The sequence below is a fragment of the Cherax quadricarinatus genome, chromosome 27 (genome assembly GCF_038502225.1).
Source record: "Cherax quadricarinatus isolate ZL_2023a chromosome 27, ASM3850222v1, whole genome shotgun sequence".
Classification (NCBI taxonomy): Eukaryota; Metazoa; Arthropoda; class Malacostraca; order Decapoda; family Parastacidae; genus Cherax; species Cherax quadricarinatus.
The window spans coordinates 28,860,598-28,888,097 of NC_091318.1; the positions used below are offsets into that span (position 1 = coordinate 28,860,598).

Below are 27,500 nucleotides of genomic sequence, written 5' to 3' on the forward strand. Positions count from 1 at the left end.
CTGTGAGTCATCATATGGCTAAAACCCACAAAAGGAAACACTTATCCTGTTTCCTGACCTAACCTAACACCTCCATGCAAATCTTACAGGATCTGACAAAACACCTCATTGTTAATGATATCTAAAATCTTGAGGTTGTATCCACATTTTGCATCGCCTAGATGCACGAACTGTTTTTATAGATTAAAACTCGGTTATGACCAATGTTTTTAGTGGTATTTTTATTTATTTTTTTTTATTTTTTGAAATGGCATTCCTTACTGTACTGTGTGCAGCTATATGAAGTAACTGTAAAATATGAAATGGCTAGCATTTCTTTCTAGCGATGTAACAGTGCTTAGTAGGGTCTGACACCCATTGTGACCTCTGTATATTTTTTTGCGCTACCACTCACACGATGAGCTGCAGACGGTGTATAATACACTAAAAGTTCATGCAGCACAACTACACTCACAAAACACAACAGGATTTTGCATGTGGTGTATTTCAACGCTTGTTCACAAAATGTCAAAGTATTTTATCCACAGTGGCATATAACAATTCAATCTGGAAAAATACCCTAATATTGTCTAGTGTAAATATAACGAATAACCACTTGTTTAAATTCAAGCATACCTTGTTAAAATATAAGGTAATATATATAATTCAACACTATAGATCTTACAGTCCAAACGTAGATCTACGTTCAAGTGCTTAGCGTTCCGAACGTAATTTCTATTTTTTTCACATAAGCATGTAAAACAGAAAGTTCGGAGCGCTACGTACGTGAACGTAGATCTACGTTTGGACTGTTTAACATTGTAATATTTTTGTGACTATGTCTGCATAAATAACTCATTACGACTGGAACCAGATATAAACATATGAACAGTTCATTATCACTGTAAGTTGCTTAGTTATCAAAATTTTGAGGCCCAGTCCCTGGACCCATTACGTGCTTCTGGAATCTTTCGGCTACCACCCACAGGATTAGTATGGAGTTCATAATAAAGAAATAAACTACTAACTTCTGCTGTGATCATGAAATCAAGTTTGTAAAGTATTTTTCCTACGTCACTCCCTGCCTTCCTCCAGGACACAAAACACTAACGTCACTGCCTTCTCCACCTCCCTCAGCCATGAGCACCAACGCCATGCGAGGCATCCGGAGGAAGAAGTCATCACTTTCCGAGGTGAAGATTGCAGTGCTGGGAGCCCCGGGTGTCGGTAAGAGTGGTGAGTGTCCCTCCTGTGTTCACACATTGTTTACCTTGTATTAACGTTTTGTTTATGTGGAGTTAACATCTTGTTTATGTGTTGTGGCCACATCGTATATATGTTCTGTTCAACGTCGAGTTGGCTGTTTATTTGTCAGGAAACACAGCAAGTGTCTTCTGACTGATTTTTTACCAAATGACGACCCATAACTGGTTAATCAACCGCTGGTCTTGAAGAATCACTGCATTATGGAATTTTATGATGTTTCTATGTTACCTCTACATTATGTTCAAACTATTTTCACATGGTAATGTCATGTACCCGCCGTCTCCACCTCGAGAGCACTCCATGTCACGACTGACGAGCTCCTGAGATTTAGTAATTACGTTAATAAAATCAGCTGATTTAACCTAGTCAACCATATTGGACATCCAGCCGTGTGAACTTGTGTTGAAAAACAGATGTGATAAGCTATTATGATCTTATGTGTGGGATAACTCATGCTCGGGAAAACTCTTCAGATATCGCGTTAAACACTTGTCAAGTAGAGTTAGTCTCCTTCAAGATAAACATGTGAAAGATATCTACATATGATGCAGCTGGAAGGGTTGATACATAACGTGTTCCTCTTGCCAAGTGCTCTGTTCCACCAGTTTGTTAAATCTGACAGTGCACCATTTCCCGACTTCACACCTCATGATTTATATCTTTACATGTTGAACAATCTCTCTCTACACTGAAATTCTTGATGTACACCAGGCAAAAGTGGGAAAGGACTTTTTGGCATGGTTATTAACTCCGACTTTACGACCCCAGCCAAGAAGCACTGTGACAGCCCACTGCCAGATGACAATGTAATAAACTAGGGCAAGAAACTATTATTTACAGTTACTTAATAAGGAGTCAAGAAGCTGTACGAAGCTCTCAGCAAGTTTAGGTGTTAGGCAAGCATTATTTACTGTACTCCCACAATACTGCAGGCACTACACAATACTGCAGGCACTACACAATACTGCAGGCACTACACAATACTGTAGGCACTATACAATACTGCACGCACTACACAATACTGCACGCACTACACAATACTGCAGGCACTACACAATACTGTAGGCACTATACAACAGTACTGTAGGCACTATACAACAGTACTGTAGGCACTATACAACCCATTACTGGAGTTTACCTGGAGAGAGTTCCTGGGGTCAACGCCCTCGCGGCCCGGTCTGTGACCAGGCCTCCTGGTGGATCAGAGCCTGATCAACCAAGCTGTTACTGCTGCTGTAGGCACTATACAACCCATTACTGTAGGCACTACACAATACTACAGGCACTACACTCCAATACTGCAGACACTACACTCCACAATACTGCAGGCACTACACAACACAATACTGCAGGCACAACACAATACTGTAGGCACTACACAATACTGCAGGCACTACACAATACTGCAGGCACTACACAATACTACAGGCACTACACTCCACAGTACTGCAGGCACAACACAATACTGTAGGCACTAGACAACACAATACTGTAGGCACTACACAACACAGTACTGTAGGCACTACACAACACAATACTGTAGGCACTACACAACACAGTACTGTAGGCACTACACAGCACAATACTGTAGCCACCAAAATGCAAGGAGGCTGAGGAGAGGTTTGTACCCAAGGGTAACAGGAATAATGAAAAAGCCAGGATGAGCCCATGGTTTACCCAAAGGTGCAGGGAGGCAAAAACCAAGTGTGCTAGGGAATGGAAGAAATATAGAAGGCAAAGGACCCAGGAGAATAAGGAGAGCAGTCGTAGAGCCAGAAACGAATATGCACAGATAAGAAGGGAGGCCCAAAGACAATATGAAAATGACATAGCAGCGAAAGCCAAATCTGACCCGAAACTGTTGTACAGCCACATCAGGAGGAAAACAACAGTCAAGGACCAGGTAATCAGGCTAAGGAAGGAAGGAGGAGAGACAACAAGAAATGACCGTGAAGTATGTGAGGAACTCAACAAGAGATTCAAAGAAGTGTTCACAGAGGAGACAGAAGGGGCTCCAGAAAGACGGAGAGGTGGGGCACACCACCATGTGCTGGACACAGTGCACACAACCGAGGAAGAAGTGAAGAGGCTTCTGAGTGAGCTAGATACCTCAAAGGCAATGGGGCCAGATAACATCTCCCCATGGGTATTGAGAGAGGGAGCAGAGGCGCTATGTGTACCCCTAACAACAATATTCAATACATCTATCGAAACAGGGAGATTGCCTGAGGCATGGAAGACAGCAAATGTAGTCCCAATCTTTAAAAAAGGAGACAGACATGAAGCATTAAACTACAGGCCAGTGTCACTGACATGTATAGTATGCAAAATCATGGAGAAGATTATCAGGAGAAGAGTGGTGGAACACCTAGAAAGGAATGATCTCATCAACAGCAGCCAACATGGTTTCAGGGACGGGAAATCCTGTGTCACAAACCTACTGGAGTTCTATGACATGGTGACAGCAGTAAGACAAGAGAGAGAGGGGTGAGTGGATTGCATATTCTTGGACTGCAAGAAGGCGTTTGACACAGTTCGACACAAGAGATTGGTGCAAAAACTGGAGGACCAAGCAGGGATAACAGGGAAGGCACTACAATGGATCAGGGAATACTTGTCAGGAAGACAGCAGCGAGTCATGGTACGTGGCGAGGTGTCAGAGTGGGCACCTGTGACCAGCGGGGTCCCACAGGGGTCAGTCCTAAGACCAGTGCTGTTTCTGGTATTTGTGAACGACATGACGGAAGGAATAGACTCTGAAGTGTCCCTGTTTGCAGATGACGTGAAGTTGATGAGAAGAATTCACTCGATCGAAGACCAGGCAGAACTACAAAGGGATCTGGACAGGCTGCAGACCTGGTCCAGCAATTGGCTCCTGGAGTTCAATCCCACCAAGTGCAAAGTCATGAAGATTGGGGAAGGGTAAAGAAGACCGCAGACGGAGTACAGTCTAGGGGGCCAGAGACTACAAACCTCACTCAAGGAAAAAGATCTTGGGGTGAGTATAACACCAGGCACATCTCCTGAAGCGCACATCAATCAAATAACTACTGCAGCATATGGGCGCCTAGCAAACCTCAGAACAGCATTCCGACATCTTAATAAGGAATCGTTCAGGACCCTGTACACCGTGTACGTTAGGCCCATGTTGGAGTATGCGGCACCAGTTTGGAACCCACACCTAGCCAAGCACGTAAAGAAACTAGAGAAAGTGCAAAGGTTTGCAACAAGACTAGTCCCAGAGCTAAGAGGTATGTCCTACGAGGAGAGGTTAAGGGAAATCAACCTGACGACACTAGAGGACAGGAGAGATAGGGGGGACATGATAACGACATACAAAATACTGAGAGGAATTGACAAGGTGGACAAGGACAGGATGTTCCAGAGATTGGACATAGTAACAAGGGGACACAGTTGGAAGTTGAAGACAGATGAATCACAGGGATGTTAGGAAGTATTTCTTCAGCCACAGAGTAGTCAGTAAGTGGAATAGTTTGGGAAGCGATGTAGTGGAGGCAGGATCCATACATAGCTTTAAGCAGAGGTATGATAAAGCTCACGGTTCAGAGAGAGTGACCTAGTAGCGATCAGTGAAGAGGCGGGGCCAGGAGCTCGGGCTCGACCCCCGCAACCTCAACTAGGTGAGTACAGTACTGTAGGCACTACACAACACAGTACTGTAGGCACTACACAACACAATACCGTAGGCACTACACAACACTGTAGGCACTAGACAACACAGTACTGTAGGCACTAGACAACACAGTGCTGTAGGCGCTACACAACACAGTACTGTAGGCACTACACAACACAGTACTGTAGGCGCTACACAACACAGTGCTGTAGGCGCTACACAACACAGTACTGTAGGCACTACACAACACAGTACTGTAGGCACTACACAACACTGTAGGCACTACACAACACAATACTGTAGGCACTACACAACACAGTACTGTAGGCACTACACAACACAGTACTGTAGGCACTACACAACACAGTACTGTAGGCGCTACACAACACAGTGCTGTAGGCGCTACACAACACAGTACTGTAGGCACTACACAACACAGTACTGTAGGCACTACACAACACTGTAGGCACTACACAACACAGTACTGTAGGCACTACACAACACAGTACTGTAGGCACTACACAACACAATACTGTAGGCACTACACAACACTGTAGGCACTACACAATACTGTAGGCACTACACAACACAGTACTGTAGGCACTACACAACACAGTACTGTAGGCACTACACAACACAATACTGTAGGCACTACACAACACTGTAGGCACTACACAACACAATACTGTAGGCACTACACAACACAGTACTGTAGGCACTACACAACACAGTACTGTAGGCACTACACAACACAATACTGTAGGCACTACACAACACAGTACTGTAGGCACTACACAACACAATACTGTAGGCACTACACAACACAGTACTGTAGGCACTACACAACACAATACTGTAGGCACTACACAACACTGTAGGCACTACACAACACAATACTGTAGGCACTACACAACACTGTAGGCACTACACAACACAATACTGTAGGCACTACACAACACAGTACTGTAGGCACTACACAACACAGTACTGTAGGCACTACACAACACAGTACTGTAGGCGGCACTACACAACACAATACTGTAGGCACTACACTCCACAATACTGTAGGCACTACACAACACAGTACTGTAGGCACTACACAACACAGTACTGTAGGCGCTACACAACACAGTGCTGTAGGCGCTACACAACACAGTACTGTAGGCACTACACAACACAGTACTGTAGGCACTACACAACACTGTAGGCACTACACAACACAGTACTGTAGGCACTACACAACACAGTACTGTAGGCACTACACTCCACAATACTGTAGGCGCTACACAACACAGTACTGTAGGCACTACACAACACAGTACTGTAGGCACTACACAACACAGTACTGTAGGCACTACACTCCACAATACTGTAGGCACTACACAACACAGTACTGTAGGCACTACACTCCACAATAATGTAGGCACTACACAACACAGTACTGTAGGCACTACACAACACAGTACTGTAGGCACTACACTCCACAATACTGTAGGCGCTACACAACACAGTACTGTAGGCACTACACAACACAGTACTGTAGGCACTACACTCCACAATACTGTAGGCACTACACAACACAGTACTGTAGGCACTACACAACACAATACTGTAGGCACTACACAACACAGTACTGTAGGCACTACACAACACAATACTGTAGGCACTACACAACACAGTACTGTAGGCACTACACAACACAGTACTGTAGGCACTACACAACACAATACTGTAGGCACTACACAACACAGTACTGTAGGCACTACACAACACAATACTGTAGGCACTACACAACACAGTACTGTAGGCACTACACAACACTGTAGGCACTACACAACACAATACTGTAGGCACTACACAACACAGTACTGTAGGCACTACACAACACAGTACTGTAGGCACTACACAACACAGTACTGTAGGCACTACACTCCACAATACTGTAGGCACTACACAACACAGTACTGTAGGCACTACACTCCACAATACTGTAGGCACTACACAACACAGTACTGTAGGCACTACACTCCACAATACTGTAGGCGCTGCACAACACAGTACTGTAGGCACTACACAACACAGTACTGTAGGCACTACACAACACAGTACTGTAGGCACTACACTCCACAATACTGTAGGCGCTGCACAACACAGTACTGTAGGCACTACACAACACAGTACTGTAGGCACTACACAACACAGTACTGTAGGCACTACACTCCACAATACTGTAGGCACTACACAACACAGTACTGTAGGCACTACACAACACAGTACTGTAGGCACTACACTCCACAATACTGTAGGCGCTACACAACACAGTACTGTAGGCACTACACAACACAGTACTGTAGGCACTACACTCCACAATACTGTAGGCACTACACAACACAGTACTGTAGGCACTACACAACACAGTACTGTAGGCACTACACTCCACAATACTGTAGGCGCTACACAACAGTACTGTAGGCACTACACAACACAGTACTGTAGGCACTACACAACACAGTACTGTAGGCGCTACACAACACAGTACTGTAGGCACTACACAACACAGTACTGTAGGCACTACACAACATAGTACTGTAGGCACTACACAACACAGTACTGTATGCACTACACAACACAGTACTGTAGGCACTACACAACACAGTACTGTAGGCACTACACAACACAGTACTGTAGGCACTACACAACACAGTACTGTAGGCACTACACTCCACAATACTGAAGGCACAAAAGCTGTTAGTGTAACTCTCCCGAACTCCTTGACAACTTTATACTGCCTCCAAACACATAACTCAGCCTGTGTGACTTGCTTACTGAATGCAATTTAAGTATTTTCAGAAATTAAAATAGAACTTGAGCATGTAATTAAAAACTATTATTATTATTATTATTATTATTATTATTATTATTAGTAGTAGTAGTAGTAGTAGTAGTAGTAGTAGTATTGCTCTAGTTGTTAAGTTTATAATTTTTGAAAAAATTACCTTAGGCTTCAACAAGAAGCTTCCAACTTTATTCCACTTTAAGGCATAAATCCGTCATTCTTGTTTCCTAAATCCTCTGGTTACCTGTGTGGTGTTATTCTTGGCATATCACCTCGTCTTGTCACTCCACCCAACAGCACAACAAATAATAACCACCAGGGAAACGCCTTTATTAAAGGACACATTTCTTTTGATAAATATCCTGTGCTGTAAACAGGTGTCCCTTCTCACCATTCATCTCTCTTCCACATTACAACTCTGCTGACCAGCATAGTGCATCCCTTCCCATTCTTTCCTCTGCTTTAACTAGCTCCCAGTTAATTATAATATTTTGGCTAGTTCTATCGTGATAATGAATGATTAAAATGTACCACTCAATAACCTATGTCTAATTTTAAATAATCTGTAAGCTTGCATTAATCTGCCCGGAATGTTCAGGCATGTTAGTGGCTTTCTTTGAACCTAACAACATTTAATTAAATGTAAATCACTCATTGTAACATTGTAACATTTGTCAAGAAATAAAAATTTGTATCTGTAATATAACCATATTTTGGGAAGGAGAGTCAGACAGACATTTGACTCCTAGTAGTAAAATGTTGACACAATTTTTATTCACAGATGGCTTAATGTTTCTCTTGTTTGTGTCACAGCTGGCTTGATGTATATTTTACGGCTAGCTTGATGCTTATTTAACAGCTGGTTTGATGTATATTTCAAGCTGGTTTGATGTACATTTCACGGTTGGCTTGATGCTTCTTTAACAGCTGGTTTGATGTATATTTCACAACTGGCTTGATGTATATGTCACAGCTGGCTTGATATATATTTCACAGCTGGCTTTATGTATATTTCACAGCTTGCTTGATGCTTATTTCATAGCTGGCTTGATGTTTATTTCACAGATGACAGTGTTTCACAGCTGGTTTGATGTATATTTCACATCTGGCTTATTGTTTTTCAGCACTGATCGTCAGATTCCTCACTAAGAGATACATCGGAGAATACGATCACCAGGCAGGTATGTTCCTCACCAAATTTTCATATATATAATGTTCTTTTCCAGTTCTGATGTTCTAAACAGGTAGAACTTTTATTCTTGATAATTCTGGCATTATTTTTTTATACCTTGTTATAGTTTATTTATAACTTGTTCTTGTTATATTCAATGAGGTAGTATTGTTTTTCTATATTTGTGATTATATTGACGTTGTTCAATTTGAGTAAGGTTGAACGTTCCTCTTATAATCTGGTGTTCTAAATAATAATACAAATTATAATAGTAAGTCATCAGCCTTCCAAAAAACAATTAGCACCGTTATTTGTGTGCCTATTTTTAGTAGCTAGTAAATTATTATTATTATTATTATTATTATTATTATTATTATATTTGAATGGAAACTTTGGGTATGTTTCCTAGCTTGTGTTATCCCGCTTCTCCTGGTAGTAAGTAGGTACCGGCTGTTGTGGGTGGCATCCTGGGCAAGAAGATCAGAAGACCACAATGGAAATAAGCCATAGTGCTCAACCTTCTTGAGTTATCCTGATTTATTAATGAGTTTAATAATCTTGGGTTATGTTAAGTAATTATCTTCGGGTCAGTATTCCTAATAAAAATTTTTTCTTCCCTTTTCAGCTCTGAAATCATGTCATATTTTAGATATTACAGCCTCACTTATATATAAAACTTCTTGTGGGTGGTGTGTCCGCAAATTTAATTTATATATAATACTTTCGTAACGTTTCCATCGACTACGTTAATTATGTTGTAATTATGGGAAAGCGCTAAACTCTTAGTAGTCATATAGCGCTAGGAGAGATTGGAACATAATCATATATATATAATCCCAAGAAAGGAAGGGTACCTCGAGTTCCTTAGATAAAGAGCCCTTCACTAGCATCAAGGTATTCGGTATCACGGCTGCTGTGTTTTGATTTAGCGAGCTAACATAGCATGCAGCTTCACAGCATTTGATGGCTCCTCAATTTAACTTTATAGGTTATTTAAGTTTGGCAGAAAGAGCTCATAACTGTCTGTCAGTGTCGAATTAGTGTCAATTAGGCTGTAATTTTCCCGAAGTGCCACAGAGCAGCTGTGAAGGATAACCATCTCATTTCATTATTGAACCAATGAAGGGTACCGGACGGCTGAGTGTTTTCGCTGATACGTTTGTTGGGGTTAAGTCCAAGTCTTGGTTCATGGTCTCTTTATCTTAAGCTTCATCGGGAGGCATTGCTAGTTTCTGGCATTTTGAGTTATAATAATGTCAACAATTTCAAATACGTTAGCTGTGGTGCCACGGACTTCAAATACTATCAGATAAGCAGACTTTGAATTGCTGGACGCCCCGCTGTGAGGAGTCTGACACATACCCTCAGACAGACAGGACGTAAGACTGCAGGCTGGGCTTCCTACTCATTTATTCTCAATATACGTGTTTACTGTCTCTGTGAGTTATCATTTAGCATTTTCTCCACTTAGAACCCTTCGACAATATACCCGCTTTTGAAACTGTGTTGAAAGTTATCCTCCGCTACTCGCCTACCTCGTTGCACTACCCTATTGCCCTGAGGCTGAAAAGTACTTACTAATGTTCTCGGGGCTTGTCTGTGTTTTTACCTGCTATATCCCCATCTCATGTTTCTGGTTATTGCGTATAAAGCATTCTTTGTCCATACCTGCCCAATATGATATTTTGAGTATCTTATATGTCGTAATCACGTCTCACGAAGTACTGCTCTCTTCCAGAGTCATCTGGCTCATTTTTTTTAGTTTCTCATCGCAGTAGTCTGTTGCATTCCTTCAGAACTTTTTATGTATCAAAATAGATGGGGGTTCCACGCTCATGCTGCATATCTAAGTAGTATATGACTGACTATATTAGGTACAGAACCCTACATCATTCTGTATTGGGGCTCCTAAAGGCTATTCTGAGATAACTTAGCCTCGCACAGGCTCCTTATCAGGCCTTGATCCATCAGGAGGCCTGGTCTGGGACCAGGCTGCGAGGACGTTAACCCCGGAAAACATCCTTCAGGTATCCTTACCTGGAGGTTATTCCGGGGATCAACGCCCCCGCGGCCCGGTTCATGACCAGGCCTCCCGGTGGATCAGGGCCTGATCAACCAGGCTGTTACTGCTTGCCGCACGCAGTCCAACGTACGAGCCACAGCCCGGCTGATCCGGCACTGACTTTATGTATCTGTCCAGCTCTCTCTTGAAGGCAGCCAGGGGTTTATTGGTAATTCCCCTGTGCTTCGGTGATATATTCAGTATGATGATTACTCACAGATCTCCCTCTGTACTCCGTCTCCAATCTTCCTTTATCTTTATGTTTATGGAAAGGCAGCACCCATTAGTGTCATCACCCGTGTAAGGTGCTTAGGACTCCCTGAGAACCCTCCTTTGCCTTTTCCTGTTTGTGATCTCAGTATTCTCACAACAGTGAAGGAAAGACACTTGTTGGAACAAGCTTCTGTTGCAAGAACGACGTTTCGTTCTGTAGAGTTTTATCAAGTTATGACAGCTCTGCACAGAGCGAAACATTGTCCCAATAAAAAATTATTCCGCAGCCTGTCTTTTTCTTGCCCAGTGACTCAGCTTTCGTAGAAAATACCTTCCAGTTACAGCAATTGACATTAATGTATCCACTCTATAAATACACTTAACATAGCCTTGGTTTGGAACGCCCAAGAACTCTTGCCTAAATATAGACATATCTTCCATCTAGCCGTATAGTAGTAGTGACTGTAAATCTGGCACCAGAGTGATGCCTGCTAGCTAATGATCCGAAAAGCCTAAATTTGCATGACTGATGACGCGTGAAGGCAAGGTGGGTGTCTATGGTAACGCAGAAAAAATGTGGGCGTGGGGTGTTGTAGGTATGTATATTTTACGTTGCTGACGTGTGTTGTGGGCGTGAATGTAGTTGTGTTGGGTAAATTATTTTACTGTATAATTTTGAGGTAGGTAGGTATAATGTTTGTCAGGAAACAGGAGAAGTGTTTCCTTACGCTGGTTTTAGTCATATGATGACCCACAGCTGGAGCTTTTGTTCATCTGACCGAGACCTTCCACTGGCTTACTGTCTACCTCTTTAAAAATCATGGTTATGATTATAACCATTATTTGTAATATATTATAATTTTGAGGTGATGTCACAATGTTGATAGATTTTGGGAAAATACGAGAATGTCTCCCTCGGGCATACTATGATATTATTATTATTATTATTATTATTATTATTATTAATTATATTTTTTGCTAGACACATAATATATCATCACATCATATATGTCTATAGAACCTTGAGCCCAGCTTTCCTCGAGGAATGCAGTTACCTACAATTTTTTAGAGCCTACATACCCAACACACTTGCAGCAGAGAGGCTGTGAAAATCTTTTTCAACAGTAGGAGACAAAGTAATATGCTCCAGACCGGTGCAGTGTTTCCCAGGAAGGCAGATTATGGCGGATGTACACAATTTTATTTTTCAAAGCATTACCCACTCGGTCAGAGGAAACTTGTGACGCCGTTTCGGTCTTGGATGGACCGAAATGTCGTCGCCATTACTTCTTACACCATGGAAAAGTTAATGACAAAGAGGACAACACATGCTGGTGGCATAGTGACTTCATAGCTCGAGTCTAGGCTACTCCATGTGGGGACAGGCTATTATTTACGCTAGTAACCCAAGGTAACTATAAAGTCGCGACCCACACCAGTCGCCTAGCACCCAGTTACCTACTTACTGCTAGGTGAACAGGGACAGTTAAAGGAAACATGCCCTACATTTCCGCTCGTCTGAGAATCGAACCCCTGTCCCTCAATGGGAGGAAATCTCCATGAACCATTAAACAAAGCAAAGAGTGAACACAAATATGCTTGCGAAAAGGGGTGATACAACTAGCTCCCGCACCAAGCACAATCATCTCAAGAAACCAAAGGCATCAGACCTGAATTGACCTAACACATTTTTACCTAAGAAGGACGCTGCCGTTACGTAAACTCTACCCACAACCTGACTGAACCCATCATACATACTTTGTGCTACAAAGCCTCCCAGTGGGCGAAACGTCTCCTCAATCAGTGTCTAATACCGCATGTCTGCTATGTTTGACGTCTGAGTGTGTACCATCCTGACCAGGCGACTTCACGACCCCTGGGAGTGTCTTCAGTATACCTGAAAACTGAAGCTCCTTCACGGCGATTTCTTATGATCTTACTTGTTTAGTTCTTCCGGCCCTTCGTAGATTTTTAAGATGTTTCTTGAGACTTGTTTAAACTTGGGAATACCTGTGGCTTGTCATATTAGTGTGTGCATTTGGGGCAGAAGAGGTTACAAACCTAAAAGGGCCTTTCTTAAGATAATCACACACACACACACACGTCACATTAATCTTCTCAAGCAGCAAGAATTTAGCATGGGTTGTAGCACGAGTCTGACAATATGTTGGTAATTCCCTCTCCAGACCCCTGACGCCAGTCCCCACAGACCCCTAAACACTCCTCTTCCTCAAGACTCCTCAACCTCTCTAGACCCCACACCCCAGTCTCTAGGGCACATGATGCCATAATTCAACCCACAAAGGGTGCTATATCTCAGAATCCCACCACATGAGTGCCCCTCCCTCCCGGCCACTTGCAACTTACTCGTTATAATAAAACTGGTGACAGGGAAGGTGGCGATGACAACTCTGCTGTGATTCACACTCGCGCATAGGAGACTCGACCCCTGCACAAACATGTACATTTTCTCTATCTCTCTCTCTCATATTCCTTATTTTCTTTTAACTCATTGCCATTTTTTCTCTTTATATATATATATATATATATATATATATATATATATATATATATATATATATATATATATATATATATATATATATATATATATATATATATATATATATATATATATATATATCCACCACTCAGTTCCTTTCCAGTGCTAAAATAATTAGCCTACCTGCAGTGCTAGTGTGTGAGCTCACTCACCTCACACACTGAGGTCCGGGGGTCGATCCCCGGTACGAGTGGAAACATTATGACGTGTTTCCTTAAAACGCCTGCTGTCCCTATTCACCTATCAGTAAAATAGGTACCTGGGTATTAGTCGACTTGTGTGGGTCGCATCCTAGGAACAAGATTGACCTAATTTGCCAGAAACGCTCTGCATAACAAGGGGTTTTCTATATAGTAGTATGTCATTGATGTCAGCTAGGCCTGTATACCTTGTACATGTACTTGTAGAAATAAAGATTACTTATTATTATTATTATTAATGATTGTTTTATGTCTTCTCTTCCTACCAACACGACTATTCTACCTGTACCAACACCTTTGTTACTTTACAAACACCTTTGATAGGGTGCCAAGAATTCTCAAAAAGTTTCAGCATGTTTGATGCCCCAACCAACATCTGAAGTGCCGTGCCAACAACTGCCACACTACACTGGCCCATCTCACTAACAACACCTCTGACATCGTGCCAACACAATCTAGCAACGTCACGCAGTGCCTGCACTCACTCACTGCCAACAACACTGGCACACTGCCAACCTCTGTCACACTGTAATCTCCTATACGCTTCTAAATCCTGTGACCCCTGCCAACGTTCCTGACATCAATTCAACACCTGATATCATGCTGTCCAATTGATTATATATATATATATATATATATATATATATATATATATATATATATATATATATATATATATATATATATATATATATATATATATATATATATATATATATATATATATATATATATTATATATATATATATATATATATATATATATATATATATATATATATATATATATGGAATTCACTTCTGCATCGACCACTGTTCATTTTTATCGATATTTTGCATTATCCTTATTACCATATTTGCGTGGCAGACAAGCAAGCATGGCGGCTTGTACTATAAATTATGTCTTCATAGCTGTCTGTCTTTCCCGTCCGCACATTACTATACACATACTGACTTTTGCGATGTCTAAAAATGAGTTGATGAGTTATTCAGGCGAGACAGGTCGCTTTGGGAAAGAATTTAGTCGGTTCATTTTCTTGCGAGTTTGACTCTCTCTGTTTAGAGAGAGAGAGAGAAATGGGGTACTTATGGAATGCCTGCCAGAGGTTATGCAAGGTTCAGGACTGTGCAGCATTGTTTGGGTAAGTCGCCTTTAATGACACTAAGTATGTAAGCATTAACTCTCCTTATTCTCTCTTTTATCTCTTTCCACTTCTCCATTCCTTCTTACCTCTTCTCGGCCACTAAATATATTTTTCCCGTCGAGCTTTCCTCATTGTTGTTGATAAATTTATTGTTCGACTCGAACTGATGATAACTCACTTATTTTCTGACCATGTTAAGTAGAACAGTCCGTCATGTTCATGCTGCCAATATCATCACTCATGTTCACACACTACCAGTACCATCACTCATGTTCACACACTAACAGTACCATCACTCATGTTCACACTACCACCACTAGTGTGTGTGTAAGAAAGTTATGTAATTTCGTTTGTAACCGGAGTCTTTTTACCATCTATCACTCAAGTGGGTCACTTCCCAAGTCAAGCACCAGGTGAAGCAAGCGACTTGCCCATGCGTCTCGCCGACCGCGAGAATCGAACTTCAGTCATTTCCGCTGTAAGCTGAACGATTTACCACTGAGGTACAAGTAACCCCTATTAGTACTGGGGTTAACGAACACACTAATGTTTACGTGCGATATGTGTCTCCTTGACACATGAGACGCCAGAAACGATGTGCTAATTAAATAACGCATTACCACTTAAACTTGTGTGTGTGACTTAATTTATATCTACATAAATAACTCATTACGATTGTAACCAAATATAAATTCGCAAATAGTTCATTACCACTATAACTTGCTCAATTATCAAAACTTTCCGGCCCAGTGACTGGACCCATTATATGCCTCTGTAATCTTTTGACTACTGCCCACAGGATGGGTATGGAGATGCATAATAAAGATATAACTATATGTGCTACCTACCTGTACTCTCATACTTCAAACACTTTTTGAAACAGGGTAACGTATTTTGTCCTGCCTTGATTCACCCCAGGACCCCTGCCTTCTAACGTCTGCCAAATAGATTATGCTGAACATAAGTGCTAGACAACCCACAGCATTTGTCAAGATACTAACCCTGGTTCTGTTTTATACCAGGAGAACAGAGTCCATCTCAACTACGACGACGTGAGAGGCAATGAAGGTGTTTCAACTCATTCAACCCACTGCCCGAGCACCTGCTGCCCTATAACTATAAAAAGGAAAATACTGGACTCGATTTGTACCCAAGTAATAAATACTAGACGGCCCTGAGTTCGCAGCAAGCTACTTTATTAGTCAGGGAAAGAAATTGGCTCTCTTTTTTTAGCATACGAGCTGATGAGTGGGGGCGTAGCAAGATTGCATCCTAACTTGTACGTGTCCTTAACTCTTAAGAAAACGTGAAGGTCGAGCATCTCTCCCTTCTGTCGTGAAGCACCAAAGAACCTTCGGTGAATCACGACAAGCATCAGTGGCTTACCCTTGCCCGACTCAGTGGTCTGAGTTTTTCGTATTAAGAAAGAGCTTTGAGATATGAAACATTTAACATGTGTTATACCCTCTCGGAAACACAACTCTACGTAACTGTGGGAAAGCTGGCAACTCAGTCACACATTCAGTAATTAACCATACCCTGCGGTGCTTAACCTGAGTAAGCGAGCGACGTCCTCAGATTCGAATTGACCTGTATGCCGGTCGGGTCACTTGACAGCGGTGTCATAAAAGAGTAACACCAGGTTGGCCAACATACTTAAAATATTGAAACTACCGTATTTTTGTAATTTAGAAACGGCAATCAATGGCCTGGTATGGCCATTGATCGTTGTTTGGATATGGGTCATTAGACTGGTAATATCCCGAATGACTTCCCCGGGGTGACAACTGCAATGTATTTGAAATTTGGTTGGCCATGTCACTAACTGGAAGGACGAGTCGCTGCTTATTCACTAAATACGTTGTGATTTGCGTCGGCTGTTGACGAAGAAATAAGTAAGGAAGTTCAGTTTCTTGATGAGAAACTCTAGACTACAGATTCTGTAGGAAAACCTAGTGACAACCCCCACTTTTAGCGGATTGTCATAGTGGGAAAATAGATGTATGAAGTCAATGTTACCATGTAGACTTGAAACTTCAGGGTACGTTTGACATTAAGGATTTTAACAACTAAAAAATGGATAGTTGTCCTGTCCACTCTCCAGAAGTCATCAGGATTTAGTGAGTTCTGAGTAGGTTCCAGATCAAGCGATGATGAGGTTGTTGATTCATGATAAACATTTTGGGAAGTAAGCGCAGTTAACATATTGACGTTGGACACAACATTTGGAAATTGACATAAGAAAATGAGAGGTTGTGCTTGTAGAAAACGGTGTGTGGGGTCACTAGGGTGGTTATATATAGAGATGTTTCAGTCACTGGCAGAGTATAAGTCGTGAAAATATTGTTGGAAGGCATGTAGGAATGATATACTGGCAAAGTTGTCCCTTCAAGGGAAGGGAAGGTGGCGCCTTGTTCCCGGTTAAAGGCTCTTGATGTCAATTAGATCAGTCCTTCCCTTTATTGGATGAAACGTGATTAACTCTCTTTTCCCAGGTGTTGTATGGCTCTGAGATCAGAGCTCCTTCAAGGATATACAGATATATTAATAATGATAATGAGGCTTGGTAAGCTACATGTGTCTCTCTGTTTTGCAGAACAAAGATATAGGAACGAGATCTTGGTAGATGGCGAGGCTGTCTTGTTTGAGATCCTCGACACCTGTAACAAGGTCAGTTTATTTATTTTTTATATTATTGCCCCCTCCCTCCCCCCCCCGTGTGTGTGTGAGTGTGCTTTGATGTAGTTGCAGGGGTCGAATCTAAGCTCTTGGCCCCGCCTCTAAATTTTTAGGAATCGACTCCTAGTCTTTCAGGTCACATACTAGTACCTCCTATACTTGAAGTTGCTGAGTAATTCTTCCTCCAATACTTCCTCGCCTTAAGTTTTCTTAGCCACCCAGAAACTAAAGATTTCCTAACACCTCTGTGGCACATTATTTTGTCCGTGCGTTTTAACCTGTCGCGACGTTTTGAGTATTTTGTACGTCGTAATCATATCTCCCCTGGTTATGTCTTGACTTCGATATGTCCATCTATCACAGCTGAAAAAGAAAGGTGAGCATGAAGTGAATATTAAAGGGAACTGAAGCCATTCTTTAAGAGTAGGTAAGACAGGTGTCTTGGGCGTGAAGGGTATTCACAGAACTTGGACAGAAGGCCAGAACAGCACATCAATCAGTGTACAGCAGCATGACTTTCATCCACATCTAATATCAGGATGATGCATAATTTTAAGGATTATCTTATTGAATTATATAACTGACCTGTTGTAAATGACTCCTACCTGTCCTGCCGCTCACCCGAGACTAATGATCACCTGTATCAATATCACTGCTGCGAGGATAATCAGGCCAATGATAGTCCTTTGTAAGTCACACAGATGAGTCACAGGGATGTTAGGAAGTACTTCTTCGGTCATAGAGTTGTCAGGATGTGGAAAAGTTTGGAGAGTGATGTAGTGGAGGCAGGATCCACACATAATTTTAAGAGATATGATCATTTTAAGAGGTATGATAAAGTACGTGGGGCAGGGAGAGAGTGGATTTAGCAGCTACCAGTGAAGAGGTGGGGCCAGGAGCTATCAGTCGATCCCTGCAACCACAATTAGGTGAGCACTTGTTCTCTCTACTCCGGAATATTGCTGTACATTAACAGCCCCTTTTAAGGCTGGCGAAACTGGAAATCTAAAGAGTGTACAGAGAACCTTCACTGTCTGTATAAATTTAGTCAAACACCTAATCGGTAGAAACTGTCGAGAGTGTCTAGACCTGTGTCCCTTGATACACAGGCGAGGAAGAGGTGTCATAATATGAACCTGGAAATTCCTAGAGGAACTGGTTCCAAATTTTACGTACGGAAATCACTCCCAATAAAAGAAAAAGGTTCAGTTTTTATTAAGTCTTGAAAAAATATCTTACATGAATTATTATTCTTCATACTTGTATTTCTGTCATCATAAATCCGGAGATAAAACACCTCAGTTACTGGGAGCGCTTGAAGTTGCTGAACCTGTACTCCCTGGAACGCAGGCGGGAGAGATACATGATTATATACACCTGGAAAATCCTAGAGGGACTAGTACCGAACTTGCACACGAAAATTACTCATAACGAAAGCAAAAGACTCGGCAGACGATGCAACATCCCCCCAATGAAAAGCAGGGGTGTCACTAGCACGTTAAGAGACAACACAGTAAGTGTCAGGGGCCCAAGACTGTTCAACTGCCTCCCAGCATACATAAGGGGGATTACCAGTAGACCCCTGGCAGTCTTCAAGCAGGCACTGGACAAACACCTAAAGTCAGTACCTGACCAGCCGGGCTGTGGCTCGTGCGTTGGTTTGCGTGCAGCCAGCAGTAACAGCCTGGTTGATCATGCTCTAATCCACCATGAGGCCTAGTCACATACCGGGCCGCGGGGGGCGTTGACCCCCAGAACTCTCTCCAGGTAAACTCCAGACACAGACCTGTTGTACGGAACTATTAAGTAAGACTGACCTATATACCTTTAATATGTCTTTGAGTTCCGAGAGTTTTTTCTACTTCCGGAGCCCGGCCTTAGGCCAGGCTCGTCTGGTACTTGCCTAGTCAACCAGGCTGTTGCTGCTGCTGGTCCGATGATCCACCAGCTCGGTCCAAGTCCAAGCGTTCTCGTTGACCATTTGATCAGTCAGGCTGTTTGTGCCGGTTGTGCGCAGTGGCCTTTAGGTGTCACAGCCCAGCTGTTATTTTCCCCGGCCATAATCTTTTCAGCGCTAGAAACCCCCCATTTAAAATGTGAACTCTTTTTTTTTCTATAATTCAATAATACAACTAAGGAAAACAAGAATAAATGTAGGAAGACACAAATTACTCAATAAAAATAGCCCCCAAGACAGGACTCGGTCTTACATTTATACAGACAATTGTATTGTCTGGGTTTCACCAGTATCACCACTCACTGTCACCTGCAAGACTAGCATGGAGGAAATTTCGTCAATTTAAAATTTCTCCATTCCCCCTTCCCCTCACCCCCCAGAAAAACGGTTTTAACTCAAGCTGTTATCAACTGGCTTAACTTAAGAGCCTAGGCTGTCAATTGGGTTATTTTACTATCAAATAACTCGTTTATTTTCTCTATCAATCTTGTCATGATATAAAAGAGTAAGGCAGTTATCACGATAAACTGCTGCAGTTACGTACGAGAACTGTCGATTTAGAACATCTCAGTGAAATTATGGAAGGCCGTCTTTTTTTATTACAGTAAAGTCCTTTTCTATGGCTCCATTTTTTAGGGGGGAGTGCTGAGTAAGTGGTGGGGTTGGGGTGGGCAGACAGTATTAAGCATTCGTTAATGGACGGCTACACGAGTGTTAAAGGATCGTGAACCTCGCCTCATATTTGGCGCCATCAAACACACACTCCAACCAACACTACATCACTCTGGCCCACACCCTCAAGTGTGAGGGGAATTAGGGTGAAAGGAAATAGGTTGAAGAGAACTAGTGTGAAGGGAACTACGTTGAAGGGAAGGGAACTAGGTTGAAAGGAACTAGGTTGAAGGGAAATAGGTTGAAGAGAACTAAGGTGAACTTTCCTGGTTATGCTTGTGTGGGGGTTGAACTCTGAATTAAGGCTCGTCGTCTGTCCTTGGTTGTGCATGAGAGCATTGCTCCCCTACTTTAAAATCAATAATATTTTCAATGTTAAAATAGGGATTGAACTCTGCGTACACACTGCGATTTACACTTCTTTCTGTGTACTCGTATACACATCGATACAGACATCTCTCAGTATATATTCGCTGAGACATACATCTCTCTGTGTATATAATCAGTGTGAGCTCTACTCTAGGGCCTGCCTCATTACTCGTCATTTTTTTTTCAATTCTCAGCCTATTAGGATTTATGATACTTTTCTAAAAGTCCCCACTATGTATAGTCTTCCTCTACCATTTCTTCGTAGTAGATGATAAGTAAAAGATGGTAGATGGAAAGACTAACTACAGTGCTTTATTAACTAATAGTCAACCAATTTGAATCTTCAGTACAATTCATCCAGTAGAATAATTTAGTGAGCACACTGCTTGTCTTGGAGGTCCTCCTCACCAAACAGGCAGCCCAAATCAAACTAGATGTTAATGGAAAACCCATTAATATGGACCTCGCCCACTTTTACTCGAATCGAAATGTAAATGAAAAGTAATTTTTTCATCTTCAAGAGCTTAGAGATCGTAGTGATGATGCACAGGAAGCTGAACTAAACTTCATGTAGAGAAGTAACATTGAGCTGCCTCTAATGTCTCGAGGGTAGAGGGAGACTGTTGTTTTATGAGAGTGTCAGGCTGTGATGCTTGGACCGCTTACAGCCAGCTAGCACCAACAGGTCAGTCCTGGTGTAGGGCCGGGCCTAAAAGGGAACGGGGCGATATTTGCACAACCCATCAACAGGTAGCTTGGTAGCAGTGGTCTACAGAATTATGCATTTGACAAGTACCGAACTGTCTCCTGTTGGTCTGTGCTTTCATGTATGAATACGTCCCTGTGGCCTGGTGGCTAAAGCTCCCGCTTCACACACGGAGGGCCCGGGTTCGATTCCCAGCGGGTGGAAACATTTCGACACGTTTCCTTACACCTGTTGTCCTGTTCACCTAGCAGCAAATAGGTACCTGGGTGTTAGTCGACTGGTGTGGGTCGCATCCTGGGGGACAAGATTAAGGACCCCAATGGAAATAAGTTAGACAGTCCTCGATGACGCACTGACTTTCTTGGGTTATCCTGGGTGGCTAACCCTCCGGGGTTAAAAATCCGAACGAAATCTTATCTTAACTCTCTGTCTCTCTCTCTCTCTCTCTCTCTCTCAGGATTACCAACATTTGTTTACCACAGTTCCTGCCAGCCTAAACTATAGAATTTTTCTCCCAAATCTTTCAAGTGTTACTCACCATTTTTCCCCAAAATTCAGATAAACACTATTTCCGCCATTTGTTCCACCTCCTTTTATAGCTCTGTGCATTTCCCTGATTGTTTCTTTGACATATCTCCGAATTACCCAACACAGAAAGTCGGTATTATCGTACCTCAAAGTCGTAACAAATGGCGAAGTTATATACATTGGAAGGTATATAAATATCGGAGTATGTACACTGGAATTCATATGCATTCAGTGTAGATACTGAGAATTTGATGTAATCTCTATTTTAAGTATTAAAGTATTCTTTATTGGTGGTGTACAGGTGACGTGATGCCTTAGTAATGACCTTCCTATAGTAGTAGATAGTAATGGAGAATAATAAATCATCCAACACTTAAATCACTAATATTAATCTCTCTCTCTCTCAAACCATACCCCGGCCGGGATTGAACCCGCGGTCAGAGAGTCTCTCTCTCTCTCTCTCTCTCTCTCTCTCTCTCTCTCTCTCTCTCTCTCTCTCTCTCTCTCTCTCTCTCTCTCTCTCTCTCTCTCTCTCTCTCTCTCTCTCTCTCTCTCTCTCTCTCTCTCTCTCTCTCTCCCCCCCAGGAACATCCTGTTAAACACACAAACCTAAACATCTAGACTTGCGTTGTAGGAACTGTGTTTATTTTCCCAGGAGGATGACTTCTATACGAGGAAGAGGAGTAAAAGGAAAACGTGAGAAGAAGGGAAAGGGAGCAAGATGAAAGAGGGATGAGGAGTGAGAGGGAAGAAAATAGAATGGAAGAGAGAGAGAGAGCAAAAATCCTCCCCTCCCACTACAAGTGTGTGAAGCATATGACTGCTCAGACTTAAGTCTGTTGACTCAGCTCTTCAGGGATCATTAAGGCTGACTTCAGCCGTCATTCAAACAAGACTTTTACAACTAAATTATGAAAACCCAACATCACTAAATTCTGCTGCAAAGCCTCCCCACTTCACAATCTTTAAGACCCTCTAATACCAGATATCTACCAAACAGGCTTACCCAAGCTTCACGTATGTCAATGATGTAAATATGTATTTTTCTCCGAATCTGCAAAGTTTTTGTCCTGATGTTTTTGGAATGACGTCCTCAGTGATGTCCCTAACAACTGGGCATGGGGTGTAACTACTGCCATAGTGAAATTGCAATAATTAACTACCTTGTAATATAAACAGCGTCAACATTCTCTCTCTCTCTCTCTCTCTCAGTCTCTCTCTCTCTCTCTCTCTCTCTCTCTCTCTCTCTCTCTCTCTCAAGACTTACATATGGTTTTAGTTAAACTTCACTTAATTTAAATTTATTACCTGTTTCAGCTACTCACCTGCTCCTGGTATTGATCACTCTTAATTACTTCCCATTCCGTATTTATGTTTTCCTAAGGAGAGGACTCACCCATTCCATTTTATTTCCTAGAGGGCATGACTCCGTCTATCTAGAATCTAGATGGAATGACTCAGTCGTAAGGGCCTATGACCGATAGAAATGAAACTTTTTAGGTAAAGCACTCAATCCGTTTGAGACATTCTCCAAAAGGAGTACCAGAGGCTCGATCCTACTTTTTTAAAAGGTGAGACAAACTATCTGGGTGTGCCCGCCAGTAGGTAGGCAGAGACACAAGTACGCTGAAGTAGCCTTTATCGGGAGAACGTTTCGCTCTACCAAGATTTAATAAACCTCTACACAGAGCGAAAGGTTGTTCCAGTAAAAGCTTGTTCTACAACGTCTGTATTTTCTTTATTATTGTCTGCATACTTGTGGCTATGTCCACACCCGTGTGGGCGTTATGTCCTGGCAAGCAGTGATGAGACTAGTGCAAGAAAACACGGTGAAATATTTACGCGTGGAATAAATAGACGAGTGGATTGAGTTGAGTGTCAGTATGTCGTCAGAGTTAAGTAGGGACTTAAGTAGTAGTAAGGCAGTAAATCCTAACAACTTACTGTGGAGGGGAAAAGGACACAGATGCATTCACTTAGGACTCCTTTACTGAAGATGTATCGGTCCTGGCACCTTGATTACTGCCAATATATGAGTAAGAGAACAGACAGGTTATATATAGAGGCAGGAAGCAGGGAAGGATAGCATTAATATTCACTTGTAGTAGTAGGTGCAAGACGCTAGTGTGGAGTTTACCTTATTGCTGTATCACGTGACATTCCTCGGAAAACATGATCAAAGATCTTATGTGCCAAGGTTGTGGAAATGTTATAATTGCCAGCTTTGTGAACGATGGTGTTAGAGGTAGCGATGAATGATGCTTCAGGGCAATCACGTCACCTCGACCGTGGTTACCTGTAGAGCCGAGTTAAGATTTTGTAGACCCCCTGGGCTATAGGTACTCTGATGACCCCAGTAATATTTTCAAAAGGAAAAAAATGACAACAGTCAACATTTTATCATATACGTGATGTAATAATGTACTATAATTATAAACTTACAACAGTAACTGTGAGCACTTATCACTTAATCTCTGGAGGCCCCTGGATTACAACCCCTAAAGCCCATACTTTAATCCTGCTCTGATTACCTGTAGATCACTTCAGCATCTATTCTTCAGTGCATGATATGTCCATCAGTTTCTGTGTATTGCATGTGTAACTAGTGTCATCCGTGTTGCAGGCATATATGTATTCGTAAATTCTAATAAACAAGTATCTCTTGGTCTCGCTCATGCAGATTTTCGTCACATTGCCCAGACGCAATGGTGAAGACTTCTTTAGTGGAAGCACTGAGTGCGGATTTTTTCTTGGGGACTCTCATCCGAAGCAGTGGCAATAGTGGCGACTTGAATATTGCTCATAGTTAGAGCCATTATGTTGTGTGGCTACGTCACTGTAGGGTAACACTAAGAACTTTTTGGTTGCATCTAGCAGCCAGTGGTTTGTGTAGAATGGCTTGAGCTTTGCGTCTGCAATCCTGGATAAAATAAGATAAATGTAGAGGAGTAAATGTCTGTAAAATGCATGCATATTCTTCATGAATTCACGGCTGGAAATGCACAGAGCCCTCAGGATAAAACCTATGTCATTCCTGTATTTGGTATGGGAGTCATGGTGTGAGGAGTGCTGCAGAGGAGAGTGTTTAGAAAAGGCAATTTACCATAGAGTTGAAGTGTAAACTTGATGGTTAGTTTCGCGTTGTTGATTTTTCTACATGGGCACTTGTATATTCAGACGTCTGTGAGTATAGGACTACAATATCAACAACATACCAGAACCATGACGCAGTGTATGGTATTATAGAGCAGATTCTTTCAATATCTAAGTTCTCCACTCTACACAAAGCACTGGCCGCCAGATGTAACCATAGAGTTCTGGTGTTACTCTGCAGTGACGTAACACTACACATTGTTGTGCAAGACAGGTATATAATACCGACAAGATGAAAGTTAAGAAGACACTTGTGCAACATCTGGTTATCTTTATTGTAGACGTTTCGCCATCCAGTGGCTTTATCAATACAGATTCTTTGGACGTAATAAGAAAACTGAAGAAATATATACAAAAGATGAGGTAATCAGTCCCTCAGCCTTGGAAGTGGTGTTTAGAGCACCGTGGTCGTAGAAACTCTACGATCACGGTGCTCTAAACACCACCTCCAAGGCTGAGGGACTGATTACCTCATCTTTTGTATATATTTCTTCAGTTTTCTTATTATGTCCAAAGAATCTGTATTGATAAAGCCACTGGATGGCGAAACGTCTACAATAAAGATAACCCGATACTACACATTGTAATAGCTCTTGCTAGGAGCGATATCCTGATCGCCACTATTGCCACTGCTTCAGTTAGGACCATAAATATCCCACTCAATTCTCCCACTAAACAAGTAGGAGTCTACGCCCCCTGTGGGCAGTGTGACAAAATCTACATGGGCGAGACTGGGAGAGAGTTGTCCATTAGAATTTATGAATGCAGATATACCTGCAACAGGGATAACACTTCTTACGCGTGTCATTCACTGAAACAACGACGGACTTAACATGTTTTGGAATGAGGCGTTAAGGGGACGTGATTACCTTGAAGCATCACTCGTCGCTATCTCCAACACCATCGTTCACAAAGCTGGCAATTATAACATTTCCACAACCTTAGCACATAAGATCTTTGACCATGCTTTCCCAGGACTGTCACGTGATACAGCAATAAGATACTCTTCTCTACCTCCGGCGTCCTGCACCTGCTACTACCGGTATTACTAACTACTACTACTACTACTACTACTACTACTACTACTACTACTACTACTACTACTACTCTCCTGCATCCTGTCCCCATATAGCGTGATATAAATAGTTTAAAAACCCGATAAGTTAAAGAACGAGACACATGGGCATCATTTTGGAATCTTTACTGAGGAAACGTTTCGCCAATCAGTGGCCTCAGTCCAATACAGAGTAAAACGGTGAAAGATTCCCAGATGTTTCACAAGTGCTCTCTATAGCATGTTTTCCCTCATACTCCTCGCATATTTGAAGTGACTAAGAGCCCCAGGACCGAAACGTCTTCATTGAAGGTGCTCAGAGTGTTACGTTTATGTTTTTTTTTTTTTACCCTCTAAAGTCTAAAGGGACGATTTACTAACAAATTTTCTCGCAAGTATTGGCATTTTTTTCTCTTTGTATACATACAGGTGTTTCTGTATGTGTGTATGATTGTGTATATTTTACCTATGTAAGTGTGTACTTCTGTGCAGGCGTGTGTGTGCATGCTTGTAGGTGCACATGTGTATGTATAGCTATGTATGTGTATATGTGTGCCAAGGTCAGTGGCTCAGTGCCCCTCCTGGCACCCACAGAAGAGGGGAGGTAAGGGGTGGGTGGGGGTGGGGTGGGAAGAAGAAGATTGAGGAGGAACCTGGAGCTATATATACCAATATGTTAGACACCTACACCCACTAGTACACCCACTAGTATACACACTAGTTCACCCACTAATACACACACTAGTACACCTACAACACACACTAGTACACCTACACCACACGCTAGTACACCTACAACACAAGCTAGCACACCTACAACACACACTAGTACACCTACAACACACACTAGTACACCTACAACTCACACTAGCACACCTACAACACACGCTAGCACACCTACAACACACACTAGTACACCTACAACACACACTAGTACACCTACAACACACACTAGTACACCTACAACATACACTAGCACACCTACAACACACACTAGTACACCTACAACACAAACTAGCACATCTACAACACACACTAGCACACCTACAACACACACTAGTACACCTACAACAAACACTAGTACACCTACAACACAAACTAGCACACCTACAACACACGCTAGCACACCTACAACACACACTAGTACACCTACAACACACACTAGCACACCTACAACACACACTAGCACACCTACAACACACACTAGCACACCTACAATACACACTAGTACACCTACAACACACACTAGTACACCTACAACACACACTAGTACACCTACAACACACACTAGTACACCTACAACCCCCACTAGT

At 42.2% G+C, this 27,500-nt stretch overlaps 1 protein-coding gene across 3 annotated transcripts in view; it reads left to right on the forward strand.

Annotated features, from left to right (window-relative positions):
- LOC128691149 (ras-related and estrogen-regulated growth inhibitor) overlaps nucleotides 1-27,500 on the forward strand; it is a 64,282-nt gene that overhangs the window by 25,382 nt on the left and 11,400 nt on the right. For all 3 annotated transcript variants that reach the window (XM_070089184.1, XM_070089183.1, XM_070089182.1), the window contains exons 3-5: nucleotides 1,117-1,215; nucleotides 8,840-8,896; nucleotides 17,666-17,739. In XM_070089184.1, coding sequence (XP_069945285.1) covers nucleotides 1,119-1,215; nucleotides 8,840-8,896; nucleotides 17,666-17,739 — 228 coding nt within the window. In that variant the 5' untranslated portion in view covers nucleotides 1,117-1,118. The remainder of the gene's footprint in view (nucleotides 1-1,116; nucleotides 1,216-8,839; nucleotides 8,897-17,665; nucleotides 17,740-27,500) is intronic.